This window comes from Callithrix jacchus, chromosome 3, assembly GCF_049354715.1.
Source record: "Callithrix jacchus isolate 240 chromosome 3, calJac240_pri, whole genome shotgun sequence".
Lineage (NCBI taxonomy): Eukaryota > Metazoa > Chordata > Mammalia > Primates > Cebidae > Callithrix > Callithrix jacchus.
This window is the reverse complement of record NC_133504.1, coordinates 29,577,945-29,593,632: the sequence shown is the minus strand read 5'-3', so window position 1 is coordinate 29,593,632 and position 15,688 is coordinate 29,577,945. Positions and strand designations below refer to the sequence as shown.

The 15,688-nt window shown below is 37.4% G+C and overlaps 1 protein-coding gene across 1 annotated transcript in view; it reads left to right on the top strand.

Annotated features, from left to right (window-relative positions):
• CPE (carboxypeptidase E) overlaps positions 1–15,476 on the top strand; it is a 139,167-nt gene extending 123,691 nt beyond the window's left edge. Inside the window, exons 5-9 of the mRNA XM_054252815.2 lie at positions 1,993–2,171; positions 4,955–5,094; positions 10,159–10,258; positions 12,840–12,958; positions 14,796–15,476. Coding sequence (XP_054108790.1) covers positions 1,993–2,171; positions 4,955–5,094; positions 10,159–10,258; positions 12,840–12,958; positions 14,796–14,894 — 637 coding nt within the window. The 3' untranslated portion in view covers positions 14,895–15,476. The remainder of the gene's footprint in view (positions 1–1,992; positions 2,172–4,954; positions 5,095–10,158; positions 10,259–12,839; positions 12,959–14,795) is intronic.
• The last annotated feature ends 212 nt before the right edge of the window (positions 15,477–15,688 follow it).

Below are 15,688 nucleotides of genomic sequence, written 5' to 3'. Positions count from 1 at the left end.
CTGTTGAAATAAATATGTTTAACAGAAATCTCTCCTCATCATTTCATATGGTGTTGGCATATCTATTTGGCAGAAAAGGACTCCCTTTTTCAATTTATAATCCTTTTAATCTCTCATCTGTACAGCTTGCTCCTGAGACCAGTTTAGGTGAAGGAAAACATGATCTTAACAGAGTACCTAGCGAACAGAAAGGGAGAAAATACAAGGCATAAACCTGGGTCACTCCTGGACACTGATAAAGTGGAGCGATTACAGAAGTTGTGTAGGTTCATGTAGAAGATGGCTTAAACATGGCGGCAGCCTCTGGGTGCTTGATCACGTCCCACGTGGATCTCTACATGTGTCTTATTATGTTCACACAGTTTTGCCATTGGAACTGTTTCTGGTGGTTCAGGGAGGGGAAGTGGTGCTTTGGCTTTCTCTAACTAGTTTCAGTTAAGCTACAGACAAAGCAAGCTTTAGCCAGATAGATATTTTCAACTTGATATTTGTTGCTTCAGGGAATTTCCTGCTTTGCATCCATTCTCAGAGGCCTTTGGAAAGTTAGCTCTTTGTAAACACAGGGTGATTATTTTCTTTTTAAAAACTTTAGATTCAGAGGTACATGTATAGGTTTGTTACACGGATATATCACATAATGGTGAGGTTTGGGTTTCTAGTGTGCTCATCACCAAAAGAGTGAACCCAATAGGTAATTTTTCACCCCTCACCTCCTCCCATCCTCACCCATTTTGGAGTCTCCAGGGTCTATTATTTCCACCTTTATGTCCATGTACACCATTGTTTAGCTTCCACTTATAAATAAGAATATGTGGCATTTGATTTATGTTTCTGAATTATTTCAGTTTGGATAATGGCCTCCAGCTCCATGCATGTTGTTGCGAAATATATCATTTCATTCTTTTATATGGCTGCATAGTATTGCATAGCGTATATGTACCACATTTTCTTTATCCAGTCAACCATTGATAGACAATTAGGTGATTCCATGATTCTGCTTTTGTGAATAGTGCTGCCATAAACATATGTGTGCCCGTGTCTTCTTTATATAATGATGATTTTCCTTTGGATAGATAGTAGTGGGATTACTTGGTTGAATGATAGTTCTGATTTTAGTTCTTTGGGAAATCTCCATACTGTCTCTCACAGAAGTTATACTAATTTACATTTCCACCAACAGTGGTGGGAATCCATGACAATATCTGTTGTTTTTTGACTTTTTAATAGTAGCCATTCTGAGTGATGTAATATGATATCATGGTTTTAATTTGCATTTCTTTGATGATTAGTGATGTTGAGCATTTTTTTCCCAATTATTTTGGCTGCTTATACGTCTTCTTTTGAGAAATGTCTGTTCTTGTCCTTTGCCCACCTTTTAACGGTGTTTTTGGGTTGATAATTTTAGATATTGAAAACTGAGTGGTGAACATCTTTAGTGAAATAATATTGTTAAGTAAATTTAGAGATTTTGTGGTTTGCTGATAACTGGGAAACTTATAGGCCTCCATAATTTATAATGCCTGAATAAGAATACAGTGTATCAAAATATGCCACTTATTTCTATAATACATACAGTAGATTTAAAAAATCTAAAACCAGATATTGAATGGTATATAGGAGAATGATTCATAGTGGGTATGAGGTTGATATAGGCCCTTTTTAAAATTAACTATTTTGATAAAAATCTCCCTGCTATTCTCCCAGGCCTAGTTTACCATGACTTTATTACCTTTCCTTGTGAAGCTTTCAGTTAATAAGTGGAGTGTCCATTCTACCCACTTTCTACTTTGTAGTATTAGGAATGGAAGTTTTATAACTTAAAAACTAAGTGTAATTATTTAGTATTTAAACTTTTGCCTCTTTCTCATAGTTACATAACTAAAAAAATCATCAACAATACAATTGCTTAACACTGAATCGCTCTTTAAAAACATGCAATGCTGCTTGGTCTATGCTCGTTTCTTTAATCTTATGGATTTGTTTTCTAGGTAGTGCTCATGAATACAGCTCCTCCCCAGATGATGCCATTTTCCAAAGCTTGGCCCGGGCATACTCTTCTTTCAACCCAGCCATGTCTGACCCCAATCGGCCACCATGTCGTAAGAATGACGATGACAGCAGCTTTGTAGATGGAACCACCAATGGTGGTGCTTGGTACAGTGTACCTGGAGGTGAGTTTTCAGTGAGCTGTCTGATAGTAGCTTCTTTACAATGACCATTTAGATTAGAGAGTGATTTAGATTTAGAGAATCTTCAACCATCCTCCATCATTAAAAAGTAAACTGAATCTATGGTTCTTCCATTAAAGTCATTTTTTTGCATGAATGATTATTATGTATAATTTTGTTTTTGTGGATTTTAAAAATTGAGATGCTAATTAAAGAGATTCAGGAAATGAACTGAAGACATTCATTGGGAAAATAATAAATTGTATATCATTAACTACCCTACTTTTAAATTCAGCCTTAAGGAATAAGATGGCATCCTTAGTATATGCTGGTCAGGCTTTCACTATAGGTAAATATACATTTTAAAGGGCTTGCTTTGGCTTGTAGCATAACCTAGTGCACACTACTTTTTTACTAAATAATGGGCTAATGGGGATTACTTGACATGAAATATTTAGTTTATGTTCACTACTCTAATAATAACCCATATTAGATCAGGTAGCTTTTCACCTTTTATGGAGTCTGAAATAGAAGCAGTTGCCATGTGGGACAGCAGCTGGGGGAGCCCCTTCCTAGGCAGCCAAGGCAGCTCTCTTGGCTTCCTTGTCCCAGGGTAGACTTTACAGAGCTCTTACTTTCACTAACACTCAAGGATGAAGAGTGAAATGCAAAGATATTTCTATATTTTTTTCTTTTCTCTTAGCTTAAGAAAAATTTTCTATGGCCTACCTGGAAAAAGAAAATTTGTTAGGGTAGTAGCAGCATTAGCTAATTGTAGGGTAAGGTATTGGTTTGTTTAATATGTTTAATTGTGTTGAATTATGTACTGAGAAAAATATTCTTTCTGATACATGTTAATTCTGTTTTTATTCATATTTTGCATTTTAACTAGATCAGACTTTCCCCCAATAGCTTAAGAAATATGATCTGTATCAAATTTAGGATTTAGAACATGTCTAGTACATCAGATGGGAAGTAATTTTGTATTTTAATTTTTATTAAAACTTTAATGATGTCTTGGAACACCTTTTTGAACAAATAGTGCATTGTCTGCAAAATATAAGGTGATCTATATTAGTAAAATGCTGATAATAACATTATTAACAATAAAAATAATATTAGTCAAAGATTATGTCTCACTTAACTAAATAATTAAGGGAAGCTTTAATAGTCTTCAGTTCGGTATATAGTGAATAACATCCATGTCTTAGGTCAGGTTTTCTAGAAGCAGAACCTCAGACAGGGATTTGGATGCTTGTAATTTATTAAGGGAGCACTTTTTAGGAAAAATCTTGTAGGGAAGCGAGGGAAGTGGGTCAAGGAAGGGGATAGAGCTAAACAGGGGTGTGGTCTCAGGTAAAGCCCAGCCTTGGCCTAAGCCATTGGAAAAAGCCTGGAGCATAAATCAGGGCAGGTTTGTCTCCCCTTGATGGTTGGGGACCAGCCTTTGGTGGCTCCATGTTGGTCAGCCATTGGTTGTGGGCTGCTAGAAGGAATTGGGGGTAAGAGATAGGAGGATGTAACTCCCAAGCCATGTGGGAGATTCTGGCTCCCACCAGCAATTCTCTGGAAAAGGGGTAGGGATGGGGTAGCTGTGAGCTCTTAGTAGCCAACACCTACAGCAGATTGAGGCTGGATGTCCTGGCTCCATAAAAGCAATCTGAGGGGCACTAACAGCATCCACTACTAATTTGAGTCAGATTTAATTAAAATTGTTCTGGATGCAGAACATTCTCTTTGGTGCAATTTGAAGTATTATTATCATTATATCTTATGTGTAGTAGATACTCAGTGATTGTTGAATTAATGTAAAGTGTGGCAGGAAATTAAATTTTGGGACCCCAAACTCATTTAGCTAAAGGGAAAAGTCAAGCTGGGAACTGGGTCATGCACACCAGCCTTCCCCTTTTGGTTCCTAAATAAGATGACTGTAAGACCAAAGGCTACATGCCTCCCCCATATTTTGCCCACGAGGAAATTCCTGGTGAGCTGTTAAAACTTCACCATGGCCATGTAAATTGATATCTTATCTTTACAAATATAGTCATACCACAAATGCATATCTGATTGCTCCCCTACCCCATTTTGTCTGTTATCTTATGTAAAATGCAGACTCCCCACATTTTTCCTCTGCCCCCTTTTGTTTATGTGAAAACGGTGTGCTTCTCAATATCCCACCTTCTCCCCTTTAAATTTGGAGCCCTCAAAATTATCTTTGGAGAAAGGCATAGACCTGTCTCTGGGGTACATCCTTAACTTTGGCAAAGAATCTAAAACAATCGAGACTTGTCTCATCATTTTCCTTGGTGGACAATAGTATATTGCCAAGACTCCTCAGGAATACACCATGATATTGATTGGGCTTAAGGAAAAATATAGTATGTCAGATCATGTCACATGAAGCTCCACGATCTTCTCCAGAAGAAAGGTACACTTAGAGGGATGTGCATTTCTTTAACAGATCAGTAGAAGTGGCGCCTTTTACCCTGTTGTCTTCTTCAAAGCCATTCCAGCAATGCGGAAGGTGGGTGATGTTTGCAATAGCACTCTGTTGCAGCAAACTCTTTCACTTAGGAAGCTGAGAGTTTGTGCTTTTGAGGTAAAACAATCCCCCACCTATGTTGTTCATTCCCTTACAGCAGCTGATTTCCCCTAACTTTTCCCACAGTCTTCCCAAATGTCTTGGTTTGCATATTTTTTACTTGGTTCTTGATTCAGAAGACTAGCATATGTAGAGTTTTAGGCTCCTCATTCATATTTTGACTTTCCATTTGGCATTTTGGCAGGGATGCAAGACTTCAATTACCTTAGCAGCAACTGTTTTGAGATCACTGTGGAGCTTAGCTGTGAGAAGTTCCCACCTGAAGAGACTTTGAAGACCTACTGGGAGGATAACAAAAACTCCCTCATTAGCTACCTCGAACAGGTAAACAGAGTCCCCAGCATAAAATGCAAGATTTAGAAGCATTTAAACCTGCCATACAATGGTCTTGTAAGAAGAGTCCAGGGGAATCCATCTGGTGCAGAATGAGAACACTGCATTTGAAAGGCAGGTGTCAGCAGTGTTTCAGTTAGGCTTTTACTTGTCATAGGTTTTGTGGCTCATGACTATTCAACAAGAACTGACTAAACTGGAGAGGTGTAGAGAAAAGATGTAGAATCTTGTTTTCATTTGTATTATTCTAAGCAAGGCAATCCTAGGACTCTCACCCTGATCACTTGAGACATTCCAGGCAGAGCCAGGACAAAGGTGAGGTACCTAGAATGCAAATTTTAAGGAGGATTTTAATCTCAGGGGCATGCAAGTACAGGATTAGCACTTGAGAGTGAATGTCTCCATAAGTTTTGAGCTCTACAGGCCTCATCTTTCTCACCCTAGACTCAGCTGCATCCCAGGCAATAATAATAATAATGAATTATGTTTATTGGTTATTTACTATTTCCCAGGCATTATTCTAAATGCCTTTTATGTAATAATTAATGCATTTAATCCCCACAACAACCTTATAAGGGAAGTTATCATCATCATCATCATCATTATAATCATCACTAAATTAAAGATGAGGAATCAGAGATACAGAGAAGTTAGACAGCTTACCTGAAATTGCTTAGCTAGAATCTGAATCCAGGGCGTCTCTTTCCAGAATCACCATACTATACTGCCTTTCAGGACAGAAGCTGGGATCTTTACCAGAGAGTCATTTATGTAGCCATTCCAATGGGATCCATATAGAATTGTGGGGAATCTCACCATCTGCCAGAATAAAGTCCTTCACCTACTCAGGCCAGTCGCCTGCCAACTCCACGCCCTGTATAGTGTGTAGACATTGGCACCAGTGGCAGTGGCGGGGGAAACACCTAAAAGATTCTGTTCATTCTTGCAGGGCTTTGACAGCCTTCAAATTTTGTTCTGAATGTGGCCATTTACACCCAAAGTCAAGTAGAGTGATGTTAGTTTCATGTGCCAACATATAGTCCAGACCAATGTGTTAAACTAATTTGGCATAAACAAATGCTGTTAAATAAACATTTATGCATTTATATATGTACATATAAATATATACATGTAAGATCAATACTTTTTTTTAAAGTAAAACCAGGAGTCGAATCCAGTTCCTTTTTCCACTGTTGCAAGGCCCTGTTGCAGGCTATCTCTTGCTATAGCCTCCCTTGAAGAAAGGCTGCTCTACCAAAAAAAAAAAAAAAAGAAAAGCAAAAGCAAAATCAGCATAGGATTTCTTTTACAGATGCCAGATATTTGTATATTGTAATACATTACCAGGGACTACCATGGAATAGACCCACTGATAACAGACCGTAATTAAAACACTCATTCCACAGGATTCTTAAAAAGTCAATAGATTCCTGCTGCATGTTAGCTTAAAAAGATATTTTCCAATAACAAAAACTAAGGATAAGCAGTCCACAGTGACCCTAGAACAGCTTTGGTGGGAACCCCTACAGAATGTCTCCTTTGAGGAGAGCTGTATTTAGATGGATCTTCCAAGAGCAAAGTTAACTGAAAAGTATGTTTCTGGATAGAGGAGGTAAGATGGGACTGACTGGGCTGTTCTCCACTTAGATATAAAAGAATGCCTCCTTAATAAAGTGCTTTTAGTTTTATGTATATATTTTTGCAACAAAAATTTATTGACCAGTTTCGTATCCCAGGCATTCTGTGATGCACTGGGGATAGTGACCACCCTCAGAAGGGTTTCACACTAGTGCTGTCAGAAACATAAATACCTAATCACAAGACAGGAGAATAACTGGCTGAAGAAAAAAAAAAGGCTTAGCTACAAGGAACAATGGCAGTGCACAGAAGGGGACCTAACCCAATCATGGGATTTTGGAAAAGCCTCCTTGGAGCTGTACTATGAGACTTACTAACGTTGATGCCAATAAGATCATCACTCTGATCAACAATTTAAAAACAGGCTTAGCTGCTGTTGAAATCATCTCTTAGTTCTTGAGAAAAAATATAATATAAAACAAATAAAACACATATTATTACCATCAAGAAAAAGGACATTTGTCATATTTATGGTGGCAGGTGGGCATGCATCCAGTTCCTCTAACAGTGATATCAATTTATGTATAAATAAGTTAAAAAGAAAAGGGATAAACTTATACAGTCCTATTTTTGCCACTTGGAATAAGAATTTTCTCTGTCTGCAGATCCCTGTGATCTACCTTGATATGGCATTGCCATTATGATGCAAGCTGTGTGGGATCAGTGAGTGGTATTTATGACCAGCTCATCCAGCTCGCATCATAGAGCATTCCAGTTTACGGAAACAAAGGCTGATGAAAAATCAGTGAGGGCTGCCAGAAGTTCTGTGTTGTAATTGTTGTCTTGACAATGGTGGTGATTAGCCATTGAACACCTGGACCTAAAATCCAAGCTTGGACTAGTTTACAACTCATGGAAAGTAAATGATTAGGAGATCTATGTCTGTAATTGTTTGAGAGGAAATCCCTTGCAGAGTTTTAAAGAGATGTTTGCAGGCGCTAGAACTGTAAAGCTAATTAAAGAGTTTGCTAAGGAGAAGAGCCTCCCTTCCACTCAATAGCTTTGGAACAGTCTAGTTCTCAAAATTCTCAAAGATTTTCTTAAAGAATGGTTCACGGGCACCTGCATCAGAATCATCTAGAGTTCTTATTAAAAATGAGTTTCCTCTCCTACCATTAAATCACACTCTCTGCAGTGCAGAATCCAAGAACCTTCATTTGCAGCAAGCTCTCTGGGTGACATTAAGTACATGAGGGTTTAGGGACTACTGATGTAAACAGTTCTAGCAACAATGGCTAATCTTCTGGATGCTTTTTCAGCTTTCACTGAAACTGGGATGTCCTGGAATTTGGCGAGTGATCATTGCAGGTAGCACACGTGTAGTAAAACAGCTTCTCCAGGCATAAGTGAAATTTGTACTTTTGTGATTTCTTTTGCAAAAGCCATACAATCTGAGTTTTCCAGTCTGAATTCGTCGAGAGTTAACACAGCTCATACACATCTACTGAGATTTATTTCTACACTGGAATTTTTCAAACAGAAAAGTTGACATATCACAGACATTTACTTCCTTTACTATTTGTTAAACTGCAAGCGGCAATTTAAGCATTGGATTGCAGAGGCAGAAAAAAGTAAAGCCATGAATATTAACTGAACATATTTGTGCTCGATACAGGCAAATAATGTGTTCTTGTAGTGATAACTGACTTTACAGTGATGTAGAAATTAGAAACTTTCTTTAAGCCTTGTAATATTGACAGTTTTAGGATTATATTGCCTCAAGAGGAATAAAGTACTTGAGTAAATCCTCTTTTATCAGCTAGTATCTAAGTTTTATTGAACTGGGCCTTATTTTAAGAAATTTAGAGTTTGGGTCTCTACATATGGCCCTTTTTTTCTTCTCTACAATTTTTCTGATTTTTCTTATTTTAATTCAGAAAGTTTTCATGTTTCATGTTTTCCAACGGCTAAATTTCAAACTCTTTTCAATTTTGTCTAATTCATAAACAAGTCGTGGAGAAAAGTTAGAATTCAATAGGTCTTAAATTTTTAAAAAATATATTTACTTTCTGCTCTACTGATTACCAAAAAATTATCATTATTACCGAGGACATGGATAGCCTCTTCCCATTTGCAACATTAAAAAATTACATGTTATTTTTATAGGGTTTGAGAGGTTTCTTTTTTTTTTTTAAGAAAAATGGCACACACTAAAAATATTGCTGGTAACGAGGGACATCTTTTTGATAAAGCAGTGTACCACTGCCGAACTTATTCTTTGATGACAGAGGGTTACAGGAGACTTACTTGTCTTCTGTAAGGAAATAGTTAAATATCATCAGTTAACGAAAGAAAATTTATTTCCTATTGTCCAATTGGGTGAGGTACAGCCTGAGCATTTGGGAGGTTGGTGCATATTTTCTTATGTAATCAAGTTTAATGAATTACCATTTGATATTCTAGATGCAGTACTTTCTTAAAGACCTGAAGTGACTGTCACTTCAAACACATATTGACTTAGATGAATTATCTTTCCAAAATAAAGACAAAAGCCGTTTTTGTTGTTTGCATTGTATTGAGTAATAGCCAATTGATGATTACAACTTAATTTAGGGGGATTATTATCAATGGCAGCTCTCTCATCTTCTTTCTAAATCAACATTCTATTTTTTGTTATGAGGTTCACTACTCTTTCATGTGATTTATTTTCAGCCAAAATAATGTTAATAGATTTAATGCAAAAGCAGTCACAGTATATCTCTTTTTATCCAGAATGAGGCAATATTAAAGGGTATTTATTTATTTATTTGAAATGGAGTCTCGCTCTGTCACCAGGCTGGATTGCAGTGGTGCGATCTCAGCTCACTGCAACCTCCGCCCCCTGGGTTCAAGCAATTCTCCTACTTCAGCCTCCCGAGTAGCTTGGACTACAGGCATGCACCACCACGCCTGGCTCATTTTTGTATTTTTAGTAGAGAGGCTTTCACCATGTTGGCCAAGATGGTCTTGATCTCTTGACCTCATGATCCTCCAGCCTAAGACTCCCAAAGTACTAGGATTACAGGTGTGAGCCACCACTCCTGGTCTAAAGGACTTTTATTATGATATCCTTGTTAATTAACAGTGGCCATATAAGGTATACACAGATGACCAAATTTAAGAGTAAGTTTTGAAATGTACCAGGATTAGAACTTTACAAATATGACGCTTTTTTTTTTTTTTTTTATGATTTGGAAGGTACTAAAGTCTTTTTTTTTTTTGACTCAGTCAAGATATTAATTTTCATTTCTCTAAGGAAAGGCTGAATAAAATGCACAAAAAATTTAGTGGTTTTTTTGTGCGTGTCTTGATTCTTAAACAATTGGGATCTACAATATTTGTTGGAAAATAAAGAACTCTTGATATGAAACATATTTAAGGTCATTTCTATAAATTTATAGGTCATATGAATATTTTGGTTGTTCTTGACATTTACAGATACACCGAGGAGTTAAAGGATTTGTCCGAGACCTTCAAGGTAATCCAATTGCCAATGCCACCATCTCCGTGGAAGGAATAGACCACGATGTTACATCCGGTGGGTCTTTGCCACAATGTGGAGGTTCTAGCTTTAAGAATAAGAGCATAATTACTAATTATCATAATTATAAGTCTTATATTCTTCTAAGCAAAACAAATAGCCCGAATCACTACAGGCATCTCTCAACTTTGACCTGGTGGAGTTTTACTTGTGGAATCAGGTCGAGTGGAGCCCAGGACGGCTGCTGCATTAGAAATCTGAGTGCAGCAGATGGCGCCCTTTCCTCAGCTACCTCGCCCCAAGCTGGGAGGTGCCACTCGCTGCTGTTTCTCCGCGGTTCTTCAGGTGAAGGAAAACGGGCTGCTGGAGTTAAAATACCAGTGACTTTCAAGTCTCTGTTAAAAAGTGCTAATGAGCTGTGAATGGGGAGACAAGGAGGGAGCAGAAAGAGGAAGGAAGGAAACTGCTGCGGGTTGTGTGCCTAAAAATTCTCACACATTTTTACATTTAATCCGTATAATAAATCCACAGGGATTCAAGGTTAAACAATAATTTATAGGATTGAGGTGTGATGTTAGTTACTTGTAGGTTTTGAGCTCCATTTCCATTTTCCCAGTGTGGGGAAAATGATGTATTTTTCTGGCAAATCTACCCACTCCCATTAATAAACACAGATCCAGGTCATTTTAGTTTGACATTTGTGGAGATCTTTTCAATAACGACAGCTTTTTCTTTTCAGCTATAAACGCTTTACGATTTTTTTTAGACCTTGTGATGATTAACCTTTAACTTATGTCCCAAACCACTCTGTATCATCACTTCTTTCTTAACCTTCACATTCATAGCTTGGATTTTTTTAAAAAAGTCTTTAACACTTGTCCTCTAAAACTCCATTCTTCATGTATCAACAGCTCACTAGGTGCCAGCCTGTATGCCAGAATCTGTGCCAAGATCTTAACCCCTTAGCTGGGAGGGTGAAATCCAGCGATAGTATCCTGCTACAAGAAACCTATCTGTTAGTCCTAAAGTGTCATACAAGTAATTTATTTTCTCTGCATTCCATGATATGAAAGTTTAGGAAAATCTAACCTAGGGAATAAATAGGTGGAAAGAAGTGAACTCAGAAGAGGGGCTCTAGGATACTCCAGGTTTTCAGTGGCAAGGTGATAATAAGAAGGAACCAGCAACATAATTGAAGGTAGAAAGAAAATAAAGTGTGTTGTCCTGGAGACCTTAAAGTGCTTCAAGAAGGAGTGAGTGAAAAAGCACCAACTAAGATGAAGCTTGTGAATGAATCCTTGGATTTAGCAGTTCAGAGAATCTTGACAAAATCTTTTTTTTTTTAATTTTTTTATTGGATTTTAGGTTTTGGGGTACATGAGCAGAGCATGCAAGACAGTTGCGTAGGAACACACATGGCAGTGTGCTTTTCTTTCCTTCTCCCCTTCACCCACATTTGGCATTTCTCCCCAGGCTATCCCTCCCCATTTCCCCCTCCCACTGGCCCTCCCCTTTTCCCCCCAATAGACCCCAGTGTCTAGTACTCCCCTTTCTGTGTCCATGTGTTCTCATTTTTCATCACCCGCCTATGAGTGAGAATATGTGGTGTTTCGTTTTCTGTTCTTGTGTCAGTTTGCTGAGGATGACGTTCTCCAGATTCATCCATGTCAAAATCTATTCAGTGGTGTGAGCGGTGGGAGCTTGACTGGACTGGGTTCAAGAAAGAATAAGAGAAGAGCCATTCTGAGATTGAGAGCATGGACAAACCTTTCCAGAAATTTTGCTATAAAGCAAAGAAGACAATTGAGCACTAGCTGAAGTAGATGTGGGTTTAGAGGTAGATTTAACAATATGGTAATGGGCTTAATTTTTTCTGACTGTACCTATTTTCACAATGAAATTAAGATGTAAAGTATGAACTGGCAGTGAGGATGAACAGGATGTGTAGTGGTGTTAGAATAAAGGAGAAGGTGTGAAGTTTCTGTGAAGACCTTGGACCTCAAAGTGTGGCCTCTGCTCGCAGCCTTATCATTGCCCTCGGACTGGTCAGGAATGCAGAATCCAGGAGCTGGAATCCGATACTGCAGCTTACCAAGTTTCCCACGTTTGCCCTCAAGTTTGAGAATCACTGACTTAGGAAAATGGGAGTTTCAATGGACTAGAGTGCCCAATGTATTCTAAGTCTTTAGAAATCGAAATTTCTAACTGTGGCCTCAGAGATCCTGAGGGCACTACCTTTGGGCCACATACCGTGAAAGACTCTCTGACCATCAGGTCTTCACCTGGCAAGAGTCAAAACATGATGGCTACATGTTCTGACCCTGCTGCCTGGGGATTTCATCTGTCTTTTCATCTGTGTTGCTCCTCATGTGATTAGAAGGTCTATGATCTCCTGAGGTTTATTAGACATTTTTACATTGATATCTATAAAATACCTATAAGAAATGAAGCCTGCAAAGAGAGTTTCACACCCTATTCAATAACATTTTATTAAATTCCCCATATATTTACTTTAAAAATAGAGAATCAAAAAAGTTGAACTGAGCTAGACTGGGTATTCCTTAGATGGCATAATTATGCATTTTGTAATGCTGCCTATTTCATGTGCCTTGTGATTTGATATTCTGCTTTCCTACAGCAAAGGATGGTGATTACTGGAGACTGCTTATACCTGGAAACTATAAACTGACAGCCTCAGCTCCAGGTTATCTGGCAATAACAAAGAAAGTGGCAGTTCCTTATAGCCCTGCTGTTGGGGTAAGTTGTCAGAATAATAGCCAAGCATTATAACAATAATTAAGCATCTGTCATTGTCAGGCATACTGAAGTGACTTATATTTAATCTTCATACTCGCCCTATGAGGTAGGTAACATTGTTATCACCATTAAACAGATTAGAAAACTGAGGCTCAGCCAAGTCAATATCAAGCTTTATTACTCTTTCAGTTTTTGAAGAGATTTATAAGAAAATGAAATGAAACTTTTAAAAAATTAAATTTTTGTTTGCCAACCTTGATTTCAATCTACATGGGATTCTGTTCCATTTATCTTTTTATCTTTAAAACCTAGCACAGTGCCTTTCATAGTAAATATTTGACCAAAAAAGTTGCCATAAAAGAAAATTTTAGATGCTAACCAAACATTTATTTAGAATATTCTGTGTGCAAGGCTCTCTGTGCTAAGTACTATCAAAAACTAAGTACTTAAATGTCTTATTTAAGTAGATCTCATTTGTTTGTTAGGAAGGTGATGGTGATAAGACCAAAATTTCTCTTAGAGCAAAATTGACTACTATCTTTGTTTTATATTTACTACAGCCTTTGTATTATATTCCCGAGACCGTGGGAATACTTGCAGGATTTCTCAAAAGTCTACAAGGCTTACTTGAAAATAATTTATTATTTTTTTGTTTATGCACCCAAAACCTGGAGTATAAATGCTCGGTTTTTGCCAGCAAAATATCTTGAGTTTTTGACTTGTATATGGCTTTGATTGTGTGCGTGTCTACATTGGGCCGTATGTGTATTAAAATCACAAAGTATATTTGGGTAACTGAAACCTAGAAAAATTGCCCCAGGAGTAAAATTTGTAAAGGATCAACTATTTTGATCCTTTGTCTTTTTGGCGTGTATTATGCAAGGATGTAGTGAAGGTAATCACGTTCCCAGGTAACCAGGCGTTTAAGTGGCCAAATCAGGAAACCCTTGGTTCCATCTGGAATGGGGCCTGAGGGGGACTGGAGTTGGGGATTGCCTACTTTGAATAGCCTTTTACATAGAGTGTGTGGCTTCTCCATAGACCTGATGAAGACTACCATTCACAAAGAGAGTGGCTTGGACCCATATGTGCTTTTGTCAGTTTCTTTAATACATTCAAGATTTTGTAAAGCAGAACCTTGTAGTTTGGGATACCAACACGCTGAACTGTATTATTCCACATTCCCTCAGCTATTAGGAGAAGATTCAAGGCTGACAGCAGGTGCTCACTAAATAGCCAAAGACAGAAAATTAACTATAAGTTATATCTTTTTGGTTTTTCTCTTTTGAGACAGAGTCTTACTCTGTTGCCCAGGCTGGAGTGCAGTGGCACGATCTCAGCTCACTGCAACCTCTGCCTCCTGGGTTCAAGGGATTCTCCTGCCTCAGTCTCCTGAGTAGCTTGGATTACAGGCATGCTCTACCATGCCTGGCTAATTTTTATATTTTTAGTAGAGACAGGGTTTCACCATGTTGGTTGGGCTGGTCTCAAACTCCTGGCCTCAAGTGATCTGCCTGCATCAGCCTCCTAAAGTGCTGGGATTATAGGTGTGAGCCACTGCATACCTTTTTATGAAGAGAAGAGACTGGAGCTGGGATTTTGATGAATTATATCTGTCTTCAAAGCTATTAAATCAAAGCACATTTCAAACATAAGGCTTTTGAATTTTCTTCCCCCTGAAAGTATCTTTTATCACAAGAGCTTTTTTGTTTTTTTGGATTTACTTTAATTCAGGAGACGGGATTGAGTGTAAACTGCTTTTATATTTTTTAAACTTTCAATTTAAATAAACACATGCAGTTTGATAAAATAATATGCTCTTGATTTTCTCTTTTAGGTTGATTTTGAACTGGAGTCATTTTCTGAAAGGAAAGAAGAGGAGAAGGAAGAACTGATGGAATGGTGGAAAATGATGTCAGAAACTTTGAATTTTTAAAAAGGCTTCTAGTTAGCTGCTTTAAGTCTATCTATACAATGTAGTATGATGTAATGTGGTCAATTTTTTTTTAGATTTTGTGCAGTTAATACTTAACATTGATTTATTTTTTAATCATTTAAATATTAATCAACATTACTTAAAATAAATAGGCTCTTAGGTAAAAATATAAGAACTTGATCTATTTCATTCTCTTATATAGTATTCATTTTCCTATATATACTACACAAAAAGTATAGAAAAGATTTAGGCAATTTTGCCATCCTAAGCTTAAATGCAATATTCCTGGTATTATTTACAATGCAGAACTTTTTGACTAATTCTAGCTTTTAAAAATTAGTGAAGTTATTTTACATTGGCGACAGTGTCACATAATGGATGCTATTGAAAAGGTTAACAGATACAGCTCAGAGTTGTGAGCACTCTTCTGCAAGGCCTAAATAGTTCGGTAGAAATTATCATTTTTTTCTTGTGCTGACTAACTGTAAGCATGATCTTGTTAATGCATTTTTGATGGAAGGAAAAGATACATATTTACAAAGAGGTTTTATGAAAAGAATAAAAATCGACTTCTCGCTTGTACATATAGGGTCAACACTATTATATTATTTAGTCTCTTAACACTACCTAAAATTTAGGGTTTTCTCTTGGTTGTAGAGTGGCCCGGAATTGCATTCTGAATGAATAAAGGTTTAAAAAAATCCCCAGGGTGTGTATTTTAATTCTCTAAGATGTTTGGTCTAGCATTGTGGTCTTGAGATACAAAAATGTATCCTCTTAATAGTGGTTTCTCC